This window comes from Echiichthys vipera (genome assembly GCF_963691815.1).
Source record: "Echiichthys vipera genome assembly, chromosome: 17".
NCBI classification, from domain to species: domain Eukaryota; kingdom Metazoa; phylum Chordata; class Actinopteri; order Perciformes; family Trachinidae; genus Echiichthys; species Echiichthys vipera.
The window spans coordinates 4688280-4715313 of NC_139842.1; the positions used below are offsets into that span (position 1 = coordinate 4688280).

The following is a 27034-nucleotide window of genomic DNA, read 5'->3' on the forward strand; positions in this document are numbered from 1 at the left end:
ATAAAGATAGATGCAACAAGGGTCAGACCACCTTTGTGTAGCAGGTTACAGGTTTGCCAAATTGTAAGGATGACTTAACCCTTGCTGAAATAAACCCATGGTGATCTTCCTCGCGAAGCAATAATAATAGTGATGCACCGTCTATGTTCTAATGTGTAACATTCATTGTTATAAAAGAAAAAAGCAGATTTCTCACCACATTTTCTTTTGCAAGTGGAGGAGGTATTTTAAACAACTACAACAGCATGTTATTCATGCTGAGCTTCACATTGTGCTACCCACAGCAAGGATCCCTGGCTGGAGCGTCTGTACTACAGCTGCCAGCGACTGGAGAAAAGGGATGGCCGAGGATGTGTGGATGGCAGCAGGCCAGGTGTAGTTCCACGCGTGCTGTTGAAAACTGAGGCAGTGCTGTGGCAGTGGGCAGTGTGGGAGGCCGCACAGTTCACTGTACTGTCCAAACTCCGAACACCACTTGGCCGAGCTCAGGACACCTTCCAGACCATTGAAGGTAAAGATCCAGTTTTAGACTCCTTGGGCTGCTATGACAGGCCGTTGTAAACTAAATAGACATGGTAGACATTAGGGGTTGGGGAAAAATTGATTCTTGGATGCTTTGTGATTCTCTCTTGAATTAATTCTTGAATTCTCTCTCAAAGCATGTCTAAGTGCTTGAATCTTTTTCAAAATAAATAAAATATATGTTTTAATTTTCTGCATTTACACCTCTAATGTAAGTTGTCTACCTAAATGATAAGATAATTAAACTGCATCATTATTTTAATTATAAATCATGTTTTTTTTTTGATGCATCAATAATTGTTTTATCACACTTGCCCTCTGAACCAGGTTGAGAGGTACCTAGCAATTCACACCCTTAGTGGACATGTGGCATGCCTTGTCCATTTTCGATTGTTTTCTATATGGGGACTTTAGAATGCATTTTTTGTGGTCAATATATATAATAGAGAGAGAGAGACCCACACACTCACTCAACCCTCTGTTGGACAAAAATCAGGGGTGTTGCCAATCATCGAGCCTTAACCTCTAGGCCATGGGTGCTCTGCAACCTTCAGTCAGTTTTCTTCCGTATGCCTGTGTTTCAGGTATGATCCGGAGCCTGGCTGCCCACAGTCTGAACCCAGAGCAGGATGTTGGAGCGTGGGCTGGTGCTGGAGGTGATGGCGACGGTCACCACTCCAATCAGCTCCGCCTCGCTCTGCTGCTTCAGTACGTGGAGAACCTTGAGAAGCTCATGTACAACGCCTATGAGGGCTGCGCCAACGCTCTCACTGCCCCCCCGAAGGTGTGCCATTTAACACTCCACTGCTGGTTAAAAATTGTTGTGAAAGTATTAAAGTAAAGTGTTGTAAAATTATTAAGATTTTATTAAGAGTGTTGTTACCAGGGAACAGAATTTGAATAGCGGTTGGAATGGGTTCTTACCTTTTTTAGAAATAGTCATTGGTCTGGCCATAAATAATATGATGAATCTCTCCTTCTGTGTCTCAGGGCATCAGGACATTCTTCTACACTAATCGTCAGACATGCCAAGACTGGCTGACGAGGATCCGCCTGGCACTGATGAGAGTCGGGCTTCTGTCTGGCCAACCTGCAGTAACCATTCGCCACGGCTTCGACCTGCTTGCAGAGATTAAAAACAGCAGCACCCAGGTCAGAACATGTGTGCACATCCCTGGTGTTTAACCTTAGGTGGTGTATAATGGCAGCATTTATAATCTACAGGTCCATGGTGATTTGATAGTATCGGCTGGATGAATAGCGTATTTGGTGTGCTCAACAGGGTCCAGAGCTGGAAGTTCCTCTGACATTGCTGGTGGAGGCTCTGTGTGAGCTGCGGTGTCCTGAGGCCATCCAGGGCCTGGCAGCCTGGAGCCTCTTCACCACTGGAAAGGGTCTGGGCTGGCTGTCGTCAGTCGCCCTGCAGGCTGAGGGACGGTAAGCAACGCCGCCTTCACCAGACATCCTCACAACTCAGGGAAATTCTCTACAAAATCATCCAAATCTGTGTCTTTGGTTCATTTATTTTCTCTTTTGTGTCTAGATTTGAGAAGGCGAATCTGGAGTATCAAGATCAGCTGTCTGCTGTTACAGGGATGGACTGCAGCATCAAAAGCTCTGAATGCTGTCTGCTCAAACTGTCCAGCAACACTAACAGCCCCAAACACGCCAGCAACGGTAACCAGCAAATATCTACATTTAATGCAGTCCATATACCATATAATGAAATTTGTTTGGCTCCTTGTGCATTTTCGCTAAAGTCATATTTAAATTGAAATGAATGGCTTTAGTTTATTACTAATAATAGAGGTCCCATTAATAAGATGAAATGTATCTGTGTGTAACTGAAAACTGACAAAGCAGTCATGTAACATCTGCATTATATAGATTAGTTCATAGATAAATAATAAAAAAATTCCTAGGAACTTCATTAGGTTGACATGACAAAACAGTGTTCTGAATGATTTGTTTTTACATATTTGCTTTGGTGTCTTGCCTCTGTTCAATACTACTGTAATGTACCGCATCACTGGAGATGATTAGACTGCTGATGAAAGTGTCTTTTTTTGGGGGGGGTTCCGAAAAGGTGACAGCAGGAAGACGGTCTTGCTAAAGCCCAGTGAGTGTTCTCCTGAGGTGATGAACTTCCTGGCCAACAAAGCGTGTCAGTGTTACGTGGCACTCTGTGATTGGGCCTCTGTTAAGGAGTGGCAGGCCACCGTCAACGCCCTCAAGCAGAGCTCCACCAATCCAGTCAGCATCAACCTGAGGACCGATTTCAACTACATCCAGGCTCTGAGCCACTTTGAGGAGGGAGATCTGGAAGAGTGTGGAGCTCAGCTCGAGCTGCTGCCTGGAGAGGACTGCAGCGTGCTCTCCAACAGCAAGGACAAGTTGGGTGAGTGCATTATCGGACAAACTCTGGAAAATCTTAAAAAAAAAAAATTCCTTATGCTCAGATGTTTTAAAATGAAGAAATGTGTGTAAATGTTTTATTTTAATAAAGTCTTTTGTCTACCAAGAAGAAACATCATAATCACCATATCTTATCATACATTGTAAAGTTCATATAGTCTGTAGTTGTGTAAATAATAAACTGTGTCTGAACTGTGTATGGTGCAGTGAAAATGTTTTCAGAAGGTTTCTTCAAATATTCCCATTTAGCCTAAAACATGTTCTGGTATGTGTTTGTCAGATCTGAAGAAGCTTCTGCCCTCCATGAGTCCAGATCCAACTGAGCTGCAGCGAGCCATCGAGGTACAGCTGCTTCGCAGTGCTGTAAGCGCCATGACAAAAGCTACTCAGCAGCAGGAGCAGAGAACCCCAACCAATCCAGAGTGAGTATTCACATGGATACTTGTAAATGTTTTGGAGGTCCTATTGATTACTGATGGGCACGATTACTCGAGTACCCGAGTACTCGTTGTTGAAGTCAGTCAGTTTGCCGTGAGCCCAATAAAAGTAATCCGCTCACCGACGCCTCGGCCTTCCATGAAGTTTAACGGCAGCAAAAAACAGTAGGTTAGTTTGTGGCTGTAGAGGCAGACCGTGTCCTCTCTCTCATCTCTGCACACTGACACCCTGTGAAAGAATGTGTTGCTCCTCTCCGCTCGCTCCCCGCAACGCTCTTGAAATCACTTTAAAAACACTAAACGGAACCGATGCATAACTCGAAAACACCGAGCCCATCGAATTGTTCAGAGGGTAGATAAAAATAATAATAATAATATATATATATATATATCACGCTATAGCATTCCTTTCTTTTTTCTTTTAATTCACACAGGTGATTGTATACACCTGTGTGAATTAAATGCTTTACAAATGAAAAGCTCTTAGTATTTTCTCATGTTTTTAGAACATGAGTGCATAATGTGCAATGATGAGAATGTAAAGTGACATCTAAATGATGTAAATATCACCGTAATGCAGTTCAGCTGCTCGTTTTTCAACATTGCGATAGTTTTTTGGAAGCATTTTCCACTGAAAACAAGTTGGCTTTTCTCATCGTTGGACTTGCTTTGTAAACATTGATGTGAGCTTTTCTTTTTCCTTTTTAGTACAGCTCCATTTAAATACCAAAGTTGCTTCTCTCAGTAAATCATGTGATGTGATGTTACAGTACGTTGGTGCGCTGCCTGAAGCAAACTGGCCGGATCTGCTTGGGTCCTCTTCGCCTGTCCACTCTCACTCTGTCTGATGCTCTGCCCACCCTGCCCACCCTGCAGCTCCACTGCACTGCAACCCTGGAGAACACACTCACTGGACAAGAAGTATGTACACCCACACTTTATATTTGAATTTGTTATATAATTGGAATGCATTTACATAAGGAATGTTTCTACCACTTGCTTTGTTGTTTTCTTGGTGTTTACTTGCTTTGGAGACCAGGGAATGTAAATTCTGAAGAGATTAAAATGAGCACAACCAAAGAACCCTCATTGTTTGCTTAAACCAGAGATAACACAGCTACCGGCAAGAAAAAAAGCTACACAGCTACCCTGATTGGCTTGTACAGAGGCAGTGTTAGCCTAAAGTAATCAGATGCACTATTGTTCTGATCAAGCTGGAGGTTGAATTTGTGTTTGTATTTTTTGCAGGAATGTATGATTCCTCTATGCAGTGAGGCTCTGAGCTCCTGTAAGCAACAGGATGTCCAGCCTTTCCTTCAAGCCCTCAGATACACCATGTTCCAGAGGCAACTCCTCCAGAAACTCAAAGGTAATTCTCATCAACTAGAATCGGTGCATCGGCCGTACTAATGGCCTATACTCAAGACAGGGTGTTTGTGTTAATCTGTCTTCCGGATTGGCGATTACATTATCTCTACATATTGAAGATTTGCTCTGATTGTTGGCTAAAAAATCATCTCATCCATCAGCCCAACCTTAATTTAGCCACAATAAACAGCATTAATAACTATGCCAAACGGTGCTGTCACTGCAACTGCTTCTTTCAGGTTTTCCCATCTTATGTCCACATGAGGCTCTGAAATTTTACCATCTCCTTTCTTGTACAGGTTACTCTTCCTCCGTAGACGGCCACCTAACGGAGCTTTGTCTCACTGCTGTCAAATTTGCCCGGAAAAAAGGCAACATTGCCTTGGCATCCCGCCTGCTCAGCCAATGCAGCAACGGGACACAAGAAGAGGAGCAACAGGGCGAGCTGAACCAGGCCTTCAAGCGTCTCACCCTGGAGGGCACTCTGCGGGAGAAGTGGGGACCAGAGCTGCAGATTGAAAAAGCCAAAGTTCTGAGAACTGCAGGTAACAACAGATTATTGTTGAACCTTTCATGGTAAATATGTCTCAAGTCCAACAGCTGACAAACACATAAAAGCTGATCCCAGCTGACACAAGTATTGCCAGATGTCCTCAGTTTCCCAGCGACCAGTGTGTCGATGTTGCTCTGAACACTGTTTTCAGTTTCCTTTTAAACAGCGTCTCTGTCCACAGGCCAGTCCATGGCAGCCATGGAAATGCTGAGCAGGGCCGCCCTGTCCTACTGCCATGTGGGGAAGAATGAAGGTGCTGCCTGTCGCTCACTACTGACACTCTGCAAATGGCTGCTGGCTGACTGGAAAGACATGACACCTCAGCTTAAACAGGCATGTCCTCCTTTCAATACAGCTCTACCTTCACTGTAGTCTGATTTTCAATGTTTTGAAATGTAAGCCGGACTTTTACATGATGTTACTGAGGAATGTATTGGTACAAAAGCCTTTTTGTGCATGCAAGCATTTTGTACCTGTTTTAATTTAATGGCTGGTGATGCTTCGGTTTAGGTGGTAAAGCGGTCAGGAGTTGTCAACTCATCCAATGCTGTGGGCAGCATGTCTCCTCTGAGCCGGAATATTGCTGCTCTGCTGGAGCTTCCCCTCGAGGACCAGGGGATTCCCCACATCATCGCTGAGACATCAGGTAACATTTACACATTTCTACACACGCATACATTTTGGTATCGGCGTGTGTGTTTTCCGATAAGCAAACTTTTTTAACGATGAAAAAATATGCTTGAGGTGAGGTTATGAAATGGTGTCATTTTTATTCCTTCGTTTTCAGTAATGTTTCCTAGAATTGGTTGAAAATGGGATAGGTCGTATGTATAATTCATAATAATGTTAAATATTCTTTCATAAGGTATTTGTTTGAAGAGATAATTAACCCGTTTTAATACAGGTCTGTATTTCTTTATGAAAGAAGCCTTCTGAGCACCTTTGAGTCAAATTGAAGCCAACCTGGTGCACAGTCCACATAGAAAAGATGCATTTTCAGATCAGAAATTCACTATATCTGCCACCATATTGGTAAATGTGAATTTTTCCCCTTTTTTTAAACCGGTATCAGTGTTGGGCTCTATTTATAAGACACACATTTATTGTAAAGTGTTCACGCTTAACACATGTTAAAGTCCTGAATGCTGCAGATGCGTTCGTTAACAAAAACTGCTCTACCTTTTTCATCAAAAAGTCTAGAAGTTTTAGCTACATTTTAATCTTGCCGGTCTTCCCTGCGCAGTGAGTGTGGGCGTTGGGGAGCCAGACTTTGTGTTGGGCCAACTCTACCAGCTCTCCACCAGCCTGGCTCCAGAGATGGCCAAGTCCTGGGCAGCCCTGGCCAGCTGGGCTTACCGCTGGGGCAGGAAAGTTGTGGATAATGCCAGGTTAGTGCACGCAGTGGACAACATGTATAGCTGCCAGCTTGGAGCTTCATCGCCTGTATGATCTAATGCAATGATGTCTAGTATTGTAAAGTTGATAATGTTCTGTTGTTGTTATCGTCAGAGAGCCGTTGATTTAACTCATTCAAAGCCCCATCAGCCCAAGAAACACGCTCAAGGATAATTTCTTGTGATTCATTTTTATCTCTAGCCAAGGGGAGGGATTGCCTCTTCTTCCTGGAGAAAAGAAGGAGATAGAGGAGCTGCTGCCAGCAACCACCAGCGAAGAAGACAAGGACACCATCTTCAGCATTCTTGGACAGGCCATGTGTCGACCTACTGGCATACAGGTAGAGTCTGCGGACACGTTTGTTTTTTTTTACTGGATTTTTATCTTTAAACGGACCTGCCCAGTAAAAATTAGTCTCACAAGTAGACTCTTAAATGTTGGATGTTGCAACATCTCTCATGCACCTGGTATGGTTCCCAAAAGTCTAACTTAAGCGGAAAGCATAAATATGCACTTCAGTTATCTTTACCAGGGCTAACATTAATGGCTCGTTTCTGAGCATTGCAGATTGTTCTGACCCTGCTGTTCTATTGTGTGCCAGGATGAGGACATGGCTCTACAGCAGGAAGACGAGGAGGACGACATGGTCGATGTGATCTGGCGGCAGCTCACTGCCTCGTGCCCCTGGCTGGGGGAGGCGGGCCAGCTTGTCACAGATGGTCTGATCCGGGTTTGGAGACGGGTTGTGGACCGCATCTTCGGCCTCTACCGGGTCTCCTGCCAGGCTTATTTTACCTTCCTCAAGCTCAATGCTGGACAGGTGAGACTTGAGCATCTGCAGGCTGGTCTGAGGTTACACTCTACAAACCTGATGACTGTGAAGCACCGTGTTGCTGTTGAAGACCATGACTGGGAGGGAGTCCTTTATCCTGAGTGTCTGTTGTGTGTTTTAGGTCCCCATTGATGAGGATGACCCTAAACTCCTGCTGTCCTGTCACAACAGCAAACAGAGCAATGACGATGTGATCGTCATGGCAACACTGCGTCTCCTCCGTCTGCTGGTGAAGCACGCTGGTGAACTGAGGGAGGGGCTTGAGCTTGGCTTAGCCTCCACCCCTACAGCACCCTGGAGAGGTATGTCATACTGCAAACTATACTCAGCATTAAGGTACCGCCCTATAGTTTCTGTCATAACTGAATCATTGATGGAATTGTGAAACTGAGAATTTTAAAAAGCTATAACACAGATTCCATAGGGCCCGACATTAGATCAGTGCTAAAAGATGACTGGAAATTCAACTGTAGTTTAAAAGAAATTGCCTTTAAAAATAATTTTTTTTAGAAAAATGCTTGATGCTTGGTATACCCCCGGGAAACCCTGGTGCTGCATGTCACTGGCACTGTCTCACTGTCGCACTTAAGACCACAACTGCTGTCGTTGAATAGTGATGTGCTGTTGATTCACACAAACGCACAATCCCTCACCTTAAACAAACAAGTGGTTCTGTTTCGCACACAACTGTGCAATAGCACAGGTGCTGCTGTGGTAATTTCATTCATCTCAGACTGTTTTTGTGTCTTTTTGCACCTGCAACATACGCATGTGCATATTTGTGCATTGTCATCTTTTTTTGTGAAATGAAGCCACGTTTGAACCGTTTCTTCCTCTCCACCATGACACCTCCAATTATTTTTCGTTATCAATTAATCTGCCAGTTATTGTCTTTATTAATCGTTAATTTCAGAAAATATTATAATAAATAATATAATACTAATAATATTTAGTTTGATATGATATAAAACAGAGAAAAGCATGAAATCTCCGTCTTCGAGGGGCTGAAAACTCAATTTTCTGACATTTTTGCGTAAAAAATTAGGTACACGATCAACTATTTCCTACTAATCTACTAAGCGATTTGTCGACTTATCGCCACAGCTTTAGTTTTCAGCAGCATAGACTCATGAGGTTGACGTTGTTTTGCAAAACTGGCAGAAAAACTTGCCAGCATCGATAGGGGGAAGCGATGAGCTCGGATTCCAATGGATCGGAAGATTTGGAACTTGTTCCCATCCCTATTTTTGGAACTTTACGAATCTGACATTCACACCAACTTCATGCAGTGATGAATGTAAACGATGAGCGCGTCCTTCGCACATTTTTGCTTTCAGACGTGGTCAGTCATGTCTTACAAACAGGTTATTTCCTAGCATAACCCTCCACTTACTGCTGCCTTTTATAAACGGTACTTTCATGCGTGTTTTCCTCAGGTATCATCCCCCAGCTCTTTTCCCGTCTCAACCATCCAGAAGCATACATCCGCCAGAGCATATGCAGCCTGCTATGCCGAGTGGCCCAAGACTCCCCACATCTGATCCTCTACCCTGCTATTGTGGGTTCACTCTCCTTGGGAGGAGAGGCTCAGAATGCAGGTATTCTTTGATTCTGTTGACTCGGCTATGTGCAGCCCCTTTAAAGAGTCTGAACGTTTCTGAAAGTCTTAAACATTTCTCATTCATTTTAATAAGTGTGTCAACAGTCAAACAGATGAATACGAATGTTCAAAACTTGATACAAAATTGTGTTGAAATAAAATATCAATTCAGTAGCCTTAATGACAATAAGAATTATGAGTGATACCTGTAAAATAATTCGATCTAAAATGTGTTGACAGGGAGTAAACTGCCGTCAGCTCTGCCCACCTTCTTGGGGAGCATGCAGGGAGAGGGCCTGGGTGGTGAGGAGGAGGAGCAGCCGGAGAGCGGCGGGCAAGGAGGAGATTCAGAAGAGCTGACAACCTTCTGCTCCAGTCAAGACCAAGCCATGATGCAGGACTGTTACAGCAAGATCGTGGAGAAGCTGTCCTTTGCCAACCCAACTATGGTGCTTCAGGTAAGAGGCTGCACACAGTTTCACTTCTACTACCAGCCTCATGCTGGAAACATTCTTGCACTTGCACAGACAGACAGAGAATACAATAGCATAACATCACGTATTGATGTTATTCATTATATTAGCTGTGGCTGAAAAGAGCACCAATATCAAAAGACAATTAGGGCTGTCCTCAAATTAGAGTTTCTTCACAAAGAATAATGCAAAAGCACAATTAAATCTTGTGTTTAACAGAGATGGACTGGAAATCATTCATTGAGCTTTAAAAAGGTATTAACATAACAACTATGATATATTAAGATATTTTAGTCGACTAAGGGGGGGGCTGCCTTTTTAAAAATCATCCATAAACTTCCCCAAAGGAATAAGAGTTCAAGTTCTTAAAGTAAAGGAAACCAAAAATGTCCACTAGCTGGCTACATAAAGGCGTACGTTCTCCTGAGCCAAAGTAAAGAATAGGAACTCTGTGGTTGCACTGTCTTTAAATCAGGTTCTTAAGGAGAAAATAGTCTTAAGAAGTTACTAACAGTCATGTGTGATGATCAGGTCCAGCAGCTGGTGGGTGAGCTGCGCAGAGTGACCCTATTGTGGGACGAACTGTGGCTGGGAGTGTTACAACAGCAGCACATGCATGTCCTGCGTAGGATTCAACAGCTGGAGGACGAGGTCAAGAGAGTACAGAACAACAACACACTGCGCAGGTGAGGCTCACGCACTCATACATTAGAAGCTGAGCTTCTTACAGAACTGGCTATTTGTTTCTTTAGGGGTGCTTGGACCCCATTATACTTGTTTGCAGGTCTTGTTACACTCGTTTACAGGTCTAGTTACACTCTTTGTTTTGCTGCAGGGATGAAAAGATTGCCATCATGCGTGAGAAGCACTCTGCTCTGATGCGTCCAGTGGTTTTCGCTCTGGATCACGTCTGCAGCATCACAGCAGCTCCAGCAGAGACACCGCATGAGACTTGGTTCCAACAGACCTACGGTGATGCCATTACCTCTGCCCTGGAGCGCTTGAGAATGCCAAACAATCCTGCCAACCCTGCCAGCAGCTGGCTTCCCTTCAAACAGGTGTGTGTGTGGGTTTTCACCTGTACTTCATATGCATTTAATTCACTAAGGATGTCAGACAGATTCACTTGCCTGGATGTATCTCATTAATAGTTAAATGCATCGTTTCTTTCTATACATCATTAATACTCATACACATTGGGCACAAAACCCTTTTGCAAGCTTGACCTAACGTGTTTCTGTGTGTGTTGGTCAGATCATGATAAGCCTGCAGCAGCGATCTCAGAAGCGAGCCAGCTATCTGCTTCATCTTGATGAGATCAGTCCTCGCCTGGTGTCTATGACCACAACAGAGATGGCACTGCCAGGCGAGGTGTCTGCATCAGACGCTGTCACCATACAGAGCGTAGGCAACACCATCACTATCCTGCCCACCAAGACCAAGCCAAAGAAACTCTTCTTCCTGGGCTCAGATGGACGCAACTACCCATACCTTTTTAAAGGTAGGAGAAATAAATAAATCCTCAAAAAGAAGAATAGCAGTTATTCCAGCTGGTTAAAGAATAGCATTCAATCCTGAGTATTAATGACAGTGTGCACAGTTTGTAGTTAAAAGGATGATGGTTTTATTTTCTGATCTAGCAAATAAATTTTTACTGTAAATCATCTGCTCACTGTGATCACTGCTCTATTTTAAAGTAAATGTATAAAGAAATACAGAAAACACACAGCGTCATCTTATATTCAGTAGTAAAACAAGGCGGAACTTCCTGCTGTCGCTGGTATCAGTAAGTGAATGGAATCATGTAATAACATTAACTGGGAATATAATTAAAGAACTGAAAGTCTTATGGTGTATGATACATTAACAGATGAAATCTGATGGTGAACTATAAATCAAAACCTAAGCCGTAAGTATATCCAAGGTGGAGCTCATGGTAACACTCAACAGTCAGCCAATTTAACCGACTTATTTAAAACTATTTATTTGAACGATTAATTCAAGTTAAATTACCCTAAATGTTTGAATTGTCCAATGCCTATAAAACTGTGCATAGAACAGTAAGTTCAATAGCTCTTCACACAGGTATGAGTGATGATGATGATTGCAATGTTTTCCCAGATTGTCACTTTGAGGTCAGGTAAAATATTTGTAGTAATAATAATAATGTATTACAATGCTTGAGTACAACCTGAAAATCCAATTAAATGTGTGTGGTTGGTTTGCTTTCCTTAAAAAAAAAAAATCTCCTTTAATGGCATCTGTCCACGCAGGCAGTTTTGGTTTCATTTGTTCAGGATTTGAGATATCACTTTACACTGAAGGTCAATAGAATATTAGTTTGTGCTGCATACAGCATTAACAATTGAACAGCAACACTTCTTTCCCGAAAGAGTTGTTGCCGTGTGGGTCATCCAGACGTCACTGTCAACAGTTTTATAGGGCCTGTTTCTCAGAGTAGAGAATGTCTTAATAAAAACTGTTGGGTGACTACCTCTGTTTGAAAAAGGAAACCTAGAAGAAGACTGTAAAGTAAATGAAAACCTCTCTGACACAGTCCCAACTTTAAGATTTGTTGTGCGCTGCAGAGCTGCTGAAAGGCATGACATTGAATTGATATTGTGACCAGTCCTGTATATAGTTTTTGGTTATTTGGAACTGAATCTGTAGTAATGAAGTGGTGATTCAAATCTTGTCTCTCTCAGGGCTGGAGGATTTGCATTTGGATGAGCGCATCATGCAGTTCTTGTCAATTGTCAACACCATGTTCACCAAAATCAACCAGCAGGAGCAGCCGCACTTCCGCGCCCGCCACTACTCCGTCACCCCCCTCGGAACCAGATCAGGCCTCATACAGTGGGTGGACGGAGCCATGCCGCTCTTTGGCCTCTACAAGCGCTGGCAGCAGAGGGAGGCTGTGCTCCAGGCTCAGAAGGTAACGTTCTCCTCTCTACTATGCCGCTTTGTAAAGTAATAAGTAAGCATTCACTCAAGCTGGTGATCAGCAACAATTTGTGCATCAAAACCAAATCCATGCCATGTAAGTTACATTTATTTGGAACATGTAAAATCAAAACCAACATTCAGGCTCATTGCAATTTTTTTTTTGTGCTGACCAGGCCCAGGATTCATTCCAGCAGCAGCCAGTGCCTCAAGTTCCCCGCCCCAGTGAGCTCTACTACAGCCGCATCGGGCCAGCTCTGAAGGCAGTGGGGCTCAGTCTGGATGTAACTCGACGAGACTGGCCTCTCAGTGTCATGAAAGAGGTGCTGAAAGAACTAATGGAGGCTACGCCCTCCAACCTGCTGGCCAAGGAGCTGTGGTGCTCCTGCACCACACCCAGCGAGTGGTGGAGGGTCACTCAGGTAACCACAGCTTTTAGCATTTTGAAAATAATGGGATGTGGTTAAAACCTTTTTGGTTTTTATTTTTCCCCCTGTGACAGGATCTTTTCATTTCACTATCAATGTTCTGTTGCAATCCCTTGTCTTTTGTGCTGCAGTCCTACGCCAGATCCACTGCAGTCATGTCAATGGTGGGATACATCATCGGCCTTGGCGACCGCCACCTTGACAACGTGTTGATTGACATGACCACTGGAGAGGTGGTGCATATTGACTACAATGTATGCTTTGAAAAAGGTCAGTTTCAACTGGTTTGCTTAACGGTGTTGGGTCAGGATAATGAAAACGGCATTGAGAACCACTTCATTTCAAACATGTAGACTCCGCCTTGTCTTATGAACCAGTGTCTCATTTGTTTCTGCTGATTTTTGCATCTCATTTTCTTTGCTGATTAAAATTATTTGCGAAGCACATCAAAAAGAGGAACTTGAGCGAAACTAAGTGGTTAATAAGACAGAAAATAAGGTAGAGACAGTATGTTGAATATATCTATTGAGCTGTTGTATGTGTGTCACCAGGGAAGAGCCTGCGGGTGCCGGAGAAGGTCCCATTCAGGATGACCCACAACATTGAGACTGCTCTGGGAGTCACTGGGGTGGAGGGCATCTTCAGGCTGTCCTGTGAACAGGTTACTATCATATCAGTCTACTGGACCCCATCACATTCACACTGAATTTTGTGTTTGTATTATATACTTAAAATCAAGCAAAAAATAACCTCAAGGCAAATGGTGTGCTGGACCAAGTCTAATAAAAACGTCTTCCTGTCTTCTTCAGATGGTTGCTTCTCTGCTGAACAAGTGATGATGTGTCATTTCAGGTGGTTCAGATGATGCGTAGAGGCAGAGAGACCCTACTGACCCTGCTGGAGGCCTTTGTCTATGATCCCCTGGTGGACTGGACTGCTGGGGGGGAGGTGGGCTTCGCGGGTGCAGTGTATGGAGGAGGCGGCCAACAGGCTGACAGCAAGCAGAGCAAAAGGGAGATGGAGAGAGACATCACTCGCTCCCTCTTCTCGTCCAGGGTGGCTGAGATTAAGGTGAGGTCATGACAGGAGTACGCCGCTAACCAGGCTGGGCCCAGCTCAGACATAACTATTACATTATCTAATTTGAACAGACCTAATGCACAAAGAACATTAACCTTTCATAAAACAAGGAGAGATCTAATCTAGGGTTATGGTAAAGATTAATAATTAACCAGTAACTGGCAATACAAGTTTTGACTGATTGATACTGTCCGATTAACAGTTAACAAATATTATTATAAAAAAAGAAATTATGATAAATACAAGTCATAGGAGCAACGTGATACCGCACATATTTTTTTTTTGGAGTAGCTCGATGAATAGTTGTGTCAGCGTGTCTGCCTGGCATAATTTGTTGCTCTGTTGTTCTCCATCAAGCAGCCGGTCTTGATGGCCGCACAGTTTTAAAAAGAGCTTCAAACGCAACTTACTAGTGCAGTAGCAAGAGCTATGTGCCACCTTATTCATGAGGACTGGCGGTTGGCCATCCTAAACACAGACTATTCCAGGCACACAGGTGGATGTGGTGGGGAGAGGCTTAGACATGGGCTCCGTGGAAGATTGCGGACTTGTACCGGACACGGAGGCGGGAAGTAGCTGCATGTGTCTGAGCAATTAACTTCCTTGCTGCGTGGCCGGTGCAGGTCCACAGAGAGTATTGTATGTTAACAGGTAATGATCAGTTAACAAAGGTCCTATCGATCAGAAAAAAGGACAAAGTACTACATAGTACATTATAGTCTTATTAAATGCATGATATTAGCCTGTGTTAAACTGCTGCGATGGGCATTCTTTTCTGAGGTTCTCTAATTTTTTATTACTTGCTATATACTTTTATTGAAATTTTGCTAGTTTTATTTTAATTTAGTTTTATTTATTGATTATTTTACACATAGATTTATTTATTTTAACATTTCGTCAAAGTGTCAGGCATAGCGTTTCCTCACGTTTTGTTTGATTGTCCTATAAATCTGCTGTCTGTTGGCTTAGTTCTGTTATATTCAGTATTTAATAATTTTTTGCTCTGTCTGTGGATTGGGGGAGGGGGGAGGAGTGTTGGTATTGCTCGTTTTATTTCTTATTTTGTTTTTATTCTATGAAGCACTTTGTTGCCTTTAATGTGCATGAGAAGTATGATATAAATAAAGTGTGATTAAATTGTCTAAATGATGATTCAGAGGTTTCATCAGTCTGTCAAGAATAAAATGTAGGTGGTGATAATAAATGGTCACATTTTTGTTTCATAGCATTAATGGAGGCCAGCGAGGTGTCAACTGCTGGCTCCAGTTTGGACAAGGTTACGGATAAAACACAAATTGTCTCGAAGCAAAGCATTTGAGGATTTTGAGTGTGATTGGCGAACTGTGTGCAGGTGAACTGGTTTAAGAACCGTGACGAGATGCTGGCAGTGCTGCCACAAGTGGAAGAGGCTGTGGAGGAGTACTTGGTCCTGCAGGAGCTGCTCTGCCAGGGGGAGAAACTCCAAGCCAAACTTCAAGAGGAGATGTCCTTCCTGGAGGGGGCAGAGAACCATCCGGACCATCTCATCGTCACTCTGGAGCAAAGGTCTAAGATGGCATATTTTTTTGTAAACCAGTGTTGAATCTTTCACACCGATGAGTCATTTTCCATTCAAATTGTTAAAAAAAAAAACTTGACCTGGAAATTAGGGTTATAAACTTTCTATTCCACTGTTTTTCAGTTCCTTTCATTGTGTCCTTATATGCAAGCAGCAGCCAGGCAGATGGCTCATATAGATACTGTAAAAATAAGTAGCACCCTATTCTGAAAGCTTATTTATCAAGCCCTCCTCGTCACAGGTACTCTGAACACACCCAGCTGCAGTCGCGTCAGAGGACTGTCCAGGAGGCCATACAGAGCAAGCTGGCCGACCTGGACCAGTGGATCTCCCAGTACCAGGCAGCATTCTCCAACCTGGAGGCCACCCAGCTGGCCAGCTTACTGCAAGACATCAGCAGCCCCATAGATCTTGGTTAGTCCCACTGGAATTGGTGGAAGCCGGATGAATGGATGAAATGTTTTGAAATTAAATGTTAGCTTTTGTTTAATGTGAGTCACTGTCCCCCATTCTTTAGCCAGGTTTTCGGATGTGATGTTGTTTCTCATTAGCTAGTTACCAGTGGGTGTTTATTTAGGTTAAACAAATACAGCAAATATATGGTGGTAAAATTCTATTGCTTTATTTTGGTTTCTCTGAGTTACATTATTTTCTTGCCTGTCCAATTCTTCCAGGTCCTCCGAGCTACGTACCAGCTACAGCCTTCCTGCAGAATGCGGGCCAGGCCCATCTGATCAGCCAGTGCGAGAGCCTGGAGGCAGAGGTGAGCTCCTTGCTGCAGCAGCGCCGTGGGGCCCTTCGAGGCTGCCTGGAGCAGCTGCACAGCTATGCTACAGTGGCTCTGCTGTACCCAAGGGCTACCCTGCTGCTCCATCGGGCCCACCAGTGGAAGGCGTGGTTAGAGGAACTGCTGAGAGACATGACAGTGGAGCACTGCCAGCACATCTACAGACAGTAAGGAGCTTGAGCAGTCTGTCCTTTATGCTAGGAGTTTTATAAATGAGGCCCAAGAAAATTTTTATCAGTACGATTACATTTTTGCACTCTCTAATGTATCATGCCCACAGTTAAGCTTTGTTCCGCCCCTCCCTTTACAGATATGAGGTGCTATTTGCCCCCCCGACTCCTGCTGCCTCCTGCCAGTTCCTGTCCAGTGTAGAGTTGACTTTGCAGCACCAAATGGCTGACACCAATGAGCGTGTGATGCACCAAGCAGAGCGATTGAAGGCTGAGGGCACCACTGCAGCAGCCTGCGAAGAGCAGCTGCAGGAGATTGAGCACTGCATTACAGTCTTCCTACGGGAGAATGGAGAGCTGGGCTCCCTCAGCCTGGCTGGAATCATCACCTCTGCCCTCTGCACACTCTGCAGGTTTAACACAAATCTTTCTTTTCATCTTTGACTGTGCTGTGGCTAAGATAAGCCATTTTTCAACAGCTGTATTCCTGAAACCTTCAAATACCATACACACATTAAATCCAACTTGTTCCTTTAGAAACGTAATGCTTCTCAAAAAGGAAACTGAAGATCAATGTTGGAGCTGAACACAATGGAAGTTACTGAGAGTTTTTTTCTCCCCAGGCGGAACCTGGTGATGGAGGGAGCGGCAGCCAGTGCTGGAGAGCAGCTGGTGGACCTGGTATCTCGGGACGGGGCGTGGTTCCTGGAGGAGCTCTGCAGTATGATTGGAAATGTCAGTGCCCTTGCAACACTGCTACAACATTGCCCACTCCTTCCCCATGACCTAGATCTGCCTGCATCCTCAGCTACCACCCAGGCTGTGTACCTGGCCAACGCTGTATACACCTGCTTACAGGTGGGTGTACTTTCAAAACACTGAAATTGACCTGTTACTACCAGAATGATTGATAGGGATTTCTGACACTGCTGTGTCTCCTTTTTCACTGTAGGAGCTGAACACCAACTTCCGTCAGATCATCTTTCCAGAGGCTCTGCGCTGTATGGTAAAAGGAGAGCCCACTCTGGAGTCCATGTTGGCAGACTTGGAGCAGCTAGTGGAGCAGAGCTCCGATGGTCTCGGCCTGCAGGGTTTGGTCGACAGTCTGCAGGCCACCACAGGCCTGGACCACGACGGGCAAAACCACTGCCTCCACATCACCAGGTAAGTAGTTGCTATGGTTATGCACTGAATTAAAAACCTGCAAATGCTTAAAATCCAAAGCATATCTGAAAAATGTGGCTTATTGTGCTCAGGATACTGCGTGCTCAGTACTCTGAGCTGATCCAGCCTCGTAGCATGGATGGACCGGGACAGGACACACCAAAGATGTCGGCAGGTCAAATGTTGTTGGTGGCCTTTGATGGCATGTTCACCCAGCTAGAGACCGCCTTCGGACAGCTCACAGAGAAGGTAGCACCAAAGTCTTCATTCAGATGTAATACATGTACTAATAGGCTGACACACAGTAATAGTTTCCTTGTGTGGGGTCTAGTTGATATTTTGGGGATTTCTTGTGCCAATTCAATATTGAGATTTTCCATCCTCTTGCATCCAATCTAGATTTTAATGTAAACCCGCATCCTATGTAAAAAGCACAAGCTAGAGGTCTGCATGAAGTCTGTTGTGCTGCAGGTCCCGTGAGACACAGATGCATCAAACTAACTTTTGAAAGCTGTTGGTAATTTAAAGCCAATGTCTATGTCAGTTTTTTGCTCTTATTCTGAAAAAGACAATATTCCTACTATGCTGAAAAATGTTGTTTGAAAAATTGTCATATTTATTCAGATTTAGTTATTGAGTGATTGCACATTGCCGTCTGTAAGCATCATTTCCTGTTTGTATAGACGTATTAATGGTTACCAATATATAAAAATATCCACTGTTTCCAACCCCATGTTCCTCCTCAGCTGAGTTCTCTGGAGGTGCCACTGTCCTGGAGGAAGGTGGATGTTCTGAGGGAGACTCGGGCCACACAGCTCCACTTCTTTGACAGCCTGAATCAGCGGCAGCTCATGGAAGAAGTGTTCTTCCTCAAGAGGCTGCAAACCATCAGGGACTTCTTCAGACTTTGCGCCTCCTTTGCTCAGACTGTGTCTGGTAAGAGTCCTTCACTGCCACATAGTAGCTGAGGGCTCAGGATGAACTAATCATGTATATTCAGACCAATTATAACCCCCTCACCCACAGGGATTAAAAAAAAAAAAAAATCCAGTCATATTTACGGTCCATTAGTCTGGGTGTTGGAACTTTGCTGCTTCTCATCATCAACATCCTGTGTGTTCAGGTACCTGTCCCGCAGCCGAGGACCTGTTACCTACAAATGGACCAGTCAGTTTGGGGAAGCCACTGTACCGGCGGCCCAGTGCGACAGGCACAGGTGTGGCAGTGGTCAGTGAGGAACAAATGACCCGCCCCATCAAGGCCTTCACGGCAGAGTTTGTCCGGCAGATGCTCATGGGTCTGCCCAGCCAAGCACTCGGTCTGGCCCTCTGCAGCACCCTGTCTGCCCTCGGCCTAGATGTTGTCGCCCAGGTGGAGGCAAAAGACTTTGGTGCGGAGAGCAAGGTATGACAAATCTGTGTTAAATTACTTTTATTAACACTGTAAATAATTTGATAACATTAAAGGAGCACTGAGTAGGTTTTTCTCCCATCTTGTAGTAAAATTGTATATTTCATTCAAACAAATCGTGCTCTCTAGCGCCTCACTTTTTCAAACGTGCGTTACAGCCTGGTTTCATCTACGGTAGTGCTATGTGCCTAGATGCTACACTCACTGGCCACTTTATTAGGTGCACCTGTTGCTTAATAAAGTGTCAGTGTGGTCTTCTGCTGCTGTTTCCTATCTGCTAGAAAGTAGGTGGTGTTGTTTGATGCTCTCCTGCATCTCCATACAGTAGAGCCCTGTACCTGGATCACGGCATTGTCACTACAAAAAGATCACCATGTATCTGTCAACACCTAAACAGTACCTTATCTTGAACTAAGCATGTCTGTCCCGGTTCTTCAGGTGTCTCTGGATGAGCTCTGTAAGAAGGCGGTGGAGCAGGGCCTGGCATCAGGCCGGGTCTCTCAGCTGCTGCTGAACAGAGCCACGGTGCTGGCCTCCTCTTACGACACGGCCTGGAAGAAAGTGGACCTGCTGAGGAGGTTGGACGCCAACCTGGAGGCCGCCAAGGCCAGCCTGCAGAGGAGCCAGCTGCACATCGCCATGTTTCAGGTAGATAACCAGCACCCACAAAAAAAAATCCCAGCAGCTCAAATCGACACTAAATATGGGGAGAATATGAATAAAGGTTTCTGACTAGAGAATGAATATTGTTTTTGTCTCCCTGTCCAGTGGCAGCATGAGGATGTTCTGGGTCCCAATAATCAGCCTCTGAGTGTGAGCATTCCTCCTCGCTCCGTCATCCTCAGCAACATGAAGAAGAAGCTGTACAAGCTGAGTCAAGATGAGGGATCCATTGTGGCCATTCAGGTCAGTATCAGACCCCCGTACACCATCCTGTGTTGAATCAACAGTAGCTCATCCATCAATCCAGAGATGATACCATACAGGAGTTTTTGAATGCTGCCACACCCCTGTACCTCATTTTACTTACTCTAACATCCAGGTAGTTTAACTTAAAGGAGAATGTTTGAACCTCGGCGGGTGGTGGAATATTTACTATCAAAAATGTATTAATTTACCCCAATAACTGTTATATTTGGTGCACAGGGTCAACTTCTAGGTGTCACATTTTAATTGACTTTATTTCACAATATGAAGGTCTGCATGCTCTCTGAAGCCATCTCCCCACAGCCACCATAGTTTTGATGTGGGAAAATGCAATGTTTAATTTAGTTGGCTTAAAAGTAGTTGTGATTTGACTGAGAAATACAATTTCAAACAGAGATTCTGTGTTGTTTGACTGTTGGGCTCCTCAGGAGAAGTTGGCGTCGCTGGAGGGGAGCATCGAGCAGCGTCTGAAGTGGGCTGGAGGAGCCAACCCGGCACTGGCCCCCGTCCTGCAGGACTTCGAGATGACCATCAGGGAGAGACGCGCCATGGTGGCCAGAGAGAACCAGCGCACAAGCCAGGTAACATCACTGCCGTGTTCATGGTCAAGCGCCCATTTGTAATTTAAGTGACCAGACTCTTTGTTAGCAGCTGCAGCACTTGATAGATGACCAAAGAAAATGCCAAGTTCCCTTGCTGTTTTTTTATCCAGGTCACCTTCTTGTGCTCCACCATCCTGAACTTCGAAGGTCTTCGGACCCGATCCCCCGAGGCCCTCAACATGGATGCAGCGCTGTTTGAATTGTTGAAGCGCTGCCAGCAAACCTGTTCCTATGCCGCCCAGTTCAGCAGCACAGTGTCTCCACTGGAGCTGCAGCTGCTGCAAAGACTGGTGGGTTTGACCTTTAAAACATAATATAGAAATTATTAAACGGCCATATGATATTGACCCTTACTTGTGATATCAGCAAATATTGTAGTGTGTCCAAAGAATCATATTGTGATAAAACTTGTGATTTTCTTTAGATAACATTGATTGCTTCATAGCATTGTGGATTCGTACCTCACAGACCTACTTCAAGGGTCAAAAATTGAAGCTCTTTGTTGATCACTACAGAGTCCAGTGCTGGACCTGCCCATAGGCAGTTCCGATTGGCTGAGCTGTGCCCAGAGGCAGCTGGAGGAGGAGCTGAGCATTGAGAGGAGGACACAGGAGGAGCGGGAGCAGCAGCTGGAGTCCTGTGGAGAGACACTGCAGCTCCTGGTCGACTCCATTAAGACTATTCTGTCCAACCATAACCGCCAACTGGCAGACGTTAAGCACCTTCTCAGAGCCATGTCTAAGGTACACTCGAGGACCAGCTACTTCACACATGCACATGATTTTTAACCCTCTGAGACCCACATTTTTGTCTTTTCTTTTAAGGGCGGATGGGATCTTTGGGGAGATTTAGAAGTTAAACAGTCAGTGCCACATAAAAGTGGTGTACTATTGTGTATCTTGTATTATTGTACTATCTGAAAGCTGGAACCTGAATATTAATTTGAGATGCAGCTCAGCACTATCAAGTCATAAATCTGTAATGAACAATGTTTTTTTAGGTATCTATTCAATTGCTAGAACATTATGATGGAAGTATATGATGCCTGTTCTCTAATGTGTTTCATAAGTTTTTGCTGTATTTTTGGGTTGATACCATTTGTTGCAAGGATTTGGTGCTTGGTCTTTTACCACTCAAGAATTGATAAAGATTGACTACAATCCCTCCAAAATCCCACATTAAGACCAGCAGACCTCGAGGAACACCAAAAATAAATCCTTGCTGTAATTTGGATCAAAAACTTTTGACTTTTGACCTTTTTTTTGACAGATTTCGGCAAGAACTGCATTTTTCAATGATTGAATGGCGAGCACAGTGTTTTGTAAACTACTTCCGTTAATGGCAATATACCTATGAGAGTCATTGTTCCCCTGTATGTTTTAGGTATTTTGTGGTTGTAAAGTTTCATGAGGCTGTGATTATACTAGAGGTCACAACAGGTCGTTTTATACAGTGAGCTCAAAGTTTTCAAAAATGCTCCCAATTTATGCAAATCCAAGACTAAGGACCCCAGTATGCAGAATTATTCAAATATATCATACACCAAAAAGAGCAAAACAAGTAAATATAACCAATTTAAAATTATTATTTTTAACACAAAGTTTTTAAGCCTTGTTTGACTATGGAGACCTGCTTTTTATGAACGCGTTTTAAAAAAAAATTGGATACTGTATAACACTACTTTGCATTTTATTACTGCTTGCAACTATCGGGTCCCTTATATGCCGTCGCACATTGTCCATCCTTGTATGTCCGTAGACTCTCTCACTGGCTGACTGTGTAATCTTCTTCTTATCCCATTTTTTTATTTGTAATGTTTGTGTTTTATTGTTGTCTTTTGTGTAACAATTCTTCTTTTGTGCTGCCCTCTTGGAAATTGGGTTTTAATCTCAATTCGTTTTTGACCTGGTTAGATAAAGGATAATGATTGATTGTTACAGTATGCCTTCTTTTGTATGCAGTTGACTTGCATCCTGACCATGAGTCTGTTCCAGCTGTGACCCAGTAGTCACCCTCTTTGTTCATTCTGTCATACAGGATGAGGAGGCAGCAATGGCAGATGGCGAAGAGGTGGCATATGAGGGCAGCGTGCGTCACTTCCTGTTGGAGTACAAAGCCTGGCAGGACAACATCCAGCTGGTCTTATTCACCGTCGTCCAGGCCAGCGGGCAGCCTCGCAACCAGGAGCAAATGGAACTGCTGGAGGAGATTCCTGCTACCCTGAAGGAACTGCACTCCCAGAGCCAGAGGTACTCAACTGATATACATGTATACTCTCATAAACACATTAAAGTTCCCTGTTTAAATCCTGTATTTACATCGAGTGTGTGTGTGTGCGCGCTTCACCACAGTGTGTATAATGGCCTGGTGAGCTTTGCCTCCCCACTGGTGACCGACAGAGACAGTGAATGTGCCAGTCCCGTTTCTGCCGCACAGACGAGCTTTGCAGCAGGTAAGACACTTCAGCTTCATCCTTGGTTCAGAACAGCAGCTGTCTGCAGTTACAGGGGATTCCAGTAGGGGCGCAACAGTTCAACAACGGGACGTGGAGGTTTACCAGAGATCGGTGAACTACGAACGAACTTCTTTGAGTAGAAGCCTGCGTGAAACATGTTGGCTACTGATCTCAGCGCGTCAAATACCGGCGCGATCAGAGACTTGCTCCACGCGCTCCCCGTAGGCGTGCGGCCACAACACTCCTGCTACACTCTTCTTTGTGGGTTTCTTAATCCTCTTGGCAACAGCTCGCCAAGCTCCGCTCTGTTGTTCTCAGTCGTTTCAGTCTGGTAAATCCGTGGTTAAATCACCACCACTATGTCTCTTTCTACTCTGAAAAAGAAAGGTCGACACAAAAAACCGTCAAGTCACCAGAAAATGGACAGAGAGTTTTAGTTTCTAACTGTCACTGTGAAGCCCGTGTTTACTCTGATAACATATCGGTGTGGAAAGAGTATAAGTTGAAAAGGCATTTTAAGAAAAATCATGTTAACCTCACCACTTTCCCACTGAACTGTAAAAAATACTCTGCATTTACGTTATGTTCATTTTTGTCCAGTTTTTGATGAATATACTAACGTTTCATATGTGATGGTAAGCCGGTTAGAGTAATTAGTAGCTTAAGAAAATACTCAAGTAAAGGAGAAGAGCCTCAAACTTGTCCTAATAAGTGAGTATAAACCTCTGGTTAACAGGAATGTTCATTTAACAAAGATTGTTTTTTGACGAGCTTGTTGCTTTGAGTCGGCCTATCACTACTTGTTTTGATCAGCTGTTATGCTGAGGCCTAATGATAATATTTATATTGATAAAATAGAGACAATATATTCACTCTGATGTCGCTGTAGTGTTTTACAATATCCATTGTTGTGACGCTTATATTTTTTTCCAAATTAATTGAACAGCCCTGCTCTAATATATATTCAGTACTTCTCAAAACGCCTCAGAATGATGCTTTTAGGGGGAGCATGTCGTCCCTTCTCACCCTTTTCACCCCTGAGCCGTTTTCATGCCTGTATGTATTTGTAGAAATATGAAATTCACCACAGCTGTAAGGTGCTGGAAAAGCTTGAAAATAGACCTTGAAAAGTGATTAAATTTGACCTTGGAAAAGGTGTATGAACCCTGTTCCTGGAACTGTTTGGTTTCAAAAAGGGGCTTTACCGACTGAATTCAAGCTCACCACAGCTGCTGTTCTGTACCACTGAGGAGTACAGGGCATACATACAAAATTGTCATCTATCTGTAATAAACCAATCAAAGAGTGTCTGTAAACTGTTTTTTCTTACTCTGTCATATGTGGTTTGACTTCAGCTGTTAAATGCAGTGGGGTGAAGACTCAGCCGGACTCAATGTCCCAGAATGCACGCAAGGCTCTGCCACGTAACCTGGGAACCCCCACGGATACCCCACCCAGCACTCTGCTGATGAACAGCAAAGGCCTCAACCCCAGCCCCAAGAGGGCCGTACGAGACCCCAAAACAGGACGAGGTACCATCTTTGCACTGACTGCACTACAAAGCAATACATTCTGCATCAGGATATAACCCAGTAAAGCATCACATGACCTTAAAATGAGATCATTTTTTAACACCTATAGAGTACAGTAATATACATTTTAATAGTAATGTAGCAGCTGGCCTTTCCGACGTGTTCTGCTGAGAACAGGGCGTCGGTTCAATAAAATGACTTTACCTGTAACTCAGGTGGGATTCATTTGAGCCTGAATTTGAGACAAGTGAACGAACGAACGTGTAATACTGATTGCTGCAATATTCTGCCGCTCCCTGTGTTGCAGCTGTCCAGGAGAGGAACTCGTACGCAGTCAGTGTGTGGAAGAGGGTGAAAGCCAAGCTGGAGGGCAGAGACATTGATCCCAACAGGAGGATGAGCGTCACAGAGCAGGTAACATTCAGGACAACTTTTAAGCCTCATCTATTTTCATCTTGGAATTCAAGCCGTACATAAGTCTAAGCTAGAATAATGGCGATTGTCTCATGGGCCTAAATGTTTAAATATGCGTTCCTCATTTTAACTGGTTGAATCGATGTCAGCGCCGGATAGAAATGAGAAGCCGCTCCCTGAATGTTTTGGACACTGCTCTTTGCTATGGATGCTGCCCTTTGACCTAAACGTGAACCTGCTAATGAGCTGAAAATAAGACCCAAGTTGTTAGACATGTCTCCTGAGCTGCTGTTTTTCGTTGCAGGTGGATGTTGTCATCAAAGAGGCCACCAACATGGATAACCTGGCCCAGCTATATGAGGGCTGGACTGCCTGGGTGTGAACGCTATGCTGCGTGATGTCTTTGGTCCAGCGAAGGCTTGGAGATCCACCAGAGTCCAGCGGGTCTGGGGTGTCGGAACAGCAGCACCAGGCCACACTGGGGGGAGGAAATGGGAAGCGGATGCTTAGTCCGCCCTCCCAAACTCCTGGGCACCCAAACTGGGGCAGCGACCTCGTAGCACCGCTGCAACCACACTCCCCCAACTACCGGCGAACGGGCTAACACACCGCTTAGTGGGCTTGCGGCCCCGCCATCCTTTCTGGGGTCTGACAAGGCAAAGCAGCGCCGAATGGGGGAGGGGGGAAGGAGGGCAAAGGCCTCCTCACCCTCGACTTAGAAAATACCTTCCCCCCTCACCTGCATAGCTCACTGTCAAGTTGTACCCATAAACATCACGGCATCCTGTGTCGCCAATCTGACTCCACCTGAGAGCAGGATGAAGCAGGACGTGAGCGTTTTCCCCCCGAAGCGCACAGCTGACACGCTGTGCGCAGGACTTCACCGGGGCTGAAGCTCAGATGGATGAGCCGTTTCCATGGCCACACTTGTTTTTCTCTAATCTTTTCCTCAATGGCGTTGTGATTCTGATTGGCCAGTGGGTTACACTGTTGGGTAGGAATGGCGAGAACGAAGGTTCAGCGGGATTCTTAAGGCTACATGGACACCCACCTGAAAACCTGAAAAGAAAAGAAATTTAAGGTGGAAAACAATCAAACTCTCCTTTGGATTGATAAACAGTAACGACTTTTAGACAAAGATCTCCCAGAATAAAAGATTAAGTGGAGTTTCTTTCGCGGGAAGGTTCTTTGTGCTTCTGTGGATAAAAGTGAAACGTCCCGTCATGTGAAATAGTTTTGGATGGCTCCCTTGTGAGCTTAGAACGGACACGTAAAGGTGAAGTCACTCAGACGAGGGACGACCTCTGTCTTATTGTTTTTCTTCGGTGTGCGTCTTTAGTCTGTGTTGAGCTTTGTAACTATCTTCAGTCCTTTAGAAAGAACTGTACGAGTAGATTTCTGCCTTTTTTTGACTTGCCCGTCAGAAGCTGTTGCTTGCCTCATACATATTCACTCCCCAGCCCTAACGCTTGCATTTTATTAACCTTGACCTTTCCTAGTTTTACATTTTTAGTGGGAGAAATTATGTTTTTTGGTGATGGTGCAAAATGTTAATTCTTAAAGCTTTTATTGGATTTTGTTGGATGCCAAATAAACATGGAACTGAGAAGTGTTGAGTGAGTTATTTATTAATGAGCGTCTTTAGATAAACTGCATGCACACCAGAAGAGCTGCAGTAATTGTAGATACACGTTCAAGGAGTTTTTCTTTTGATGGCCAAACCTCAGGATCATTAGCCGATGAGTAGAACTGGACTGAGGGTGTTCGGGGAGGGCCGTACATTTCTTTAGATTTTAGAGGGGCTGTTAAAGTTAATGATTGGGAAACTGCTCTAGTTTAAGATGAAGCATCGTCTCTTTGTGACTGCTTGGCTCGATCCGTATGCACTTAAACGCGCTTGCAGACATGCTGACTTTGCGGCACCTTCCCAGGGAGTTCTGGAGTGCTAAGGGGTTTCTAAATCCACAAT

General features: G+C 44.3%; 1 protein-coding gene across 1 annotated transcript in view; it reads left to right on the top strand.

The window, feature by feature from the left end:
* smg1 (SMG1 nonsense mediated mRNA decay associated PI3K related kinase) overlaps positions 1–26674 on the top strand; it is a 42043-nt gene extending 15369 nt beyond the window's left edge. The window contains exons 20-64 of the mRNA XM_083930978.1: positions 285–511; positions 1107–1306; positions 1513–1674; positions 1805–1959; positions 2066–2199; positions 2609–2920; positions 3218–3359; positions 4145–4295; positions 4623–4743; positions 5042–5287; positions 5477–5628; positions 5806–5941; positions 6539–6683; positions 6892–7030; positions 7292–7510; positions 7644–7824; positions 8959–9120; positions 9363–9580; positions 10127–10281; positions 10431–10653; positions 10850–11096; positions 12301–12530; positions 12715–12960; positions 13098–13236; positions 13518–13627; positions 13819–14037; positions 15398–15591; positions 15846–16018; positions 16279–16558; positions 16702–16974; positions 17185–17419; positions 17514–17725; positions 17818–17974; positions 18472–18661; positions 18849–19129; positions 19574–19783; positions 19904–20041; positions 20491–20643; positions 20775–20954; positions 21180–21407; positions 22702–22913; positions 23016–23116; positions 24475–24651; positions 24959–25065; positions 25370–26674. Coding sequence (XP_083787104.1) covers positions 285–511; positions 1107–1306; positions 1513–1674; positions 1805–1959; positions 2066–2199; positions 2609–2920; positions 3218–3359; positions 4145–4295; positions 4623–4743; positions 5042–5287; positions 5477–5628; positions 5806–5941; positions 6539–6683; positions 6892–7030; positions 7292–7510; positions 7644–7824; positions 8959–9120; positions 9363–9580; positions 10127–10281; positions 10431–10653; positions 10850–11096; positions 12301–12530; positions 12715–12960; positions 13098–13236; positions 13518–13627; positions 13819–14037; positions 15398–15591; positions 15846–16018; positions 16279–16558; positions 16702–16974; positions 17185–17419; positions 17514–17725; positions 17818–17974; positions 18472–18661; positions 18849–19129; positions 19574–19783; positions 19904–20041; positions 20491–20643; positions 20775–20954; positions 21180–21407; positions 22702–22913; positions 23016–23116; positions 24475–24651; positions 24959–25065; positions 25370–25447 — 8350 coding nt within the window. The 3' untranslated portion in view covers positions 25448–26674. The remainder of the gene's footprint in view (positions 1–284; positions 512–1106; positions 1307–1512; positions 1675–1804; positions 1960–2065; positions 2200–2608; positions 2921–3217; positions 3360–4144; positions 4296–4622; positions 4744–5041; positions 5288–5476; positions 5629–5805; positions 5942–6538; positions 6684–6891; positions 7031–7291; positions 7511–7643; positions 7825–8958; positions 9121–9362; positions 9581–10126; positions 10282–10430; positions 10654–10849; positions 11097–12300; positions 12531–12714; positions 12961–13097; positions 13237–13517; positions 13628–13818; positions 14038–15397; positions 15592–15845; positions 16019–16278; positions 16559–16701; positions 16975–17184; positions 17420–17513; positions 17726–17817; positions 17975–18471; positions 18662–18848; positions 19130–19573; positions 19784–19903; positions 20042–20490; positions 20644–20774; positions 20955–21179; positions 21408–22701; positions 22914–23015; positions 23117–24474; positions 24652–24958; positions 25066–25369) is intronic.
* Positions 26675–27034: the final 360 nt, after the last annotated feature.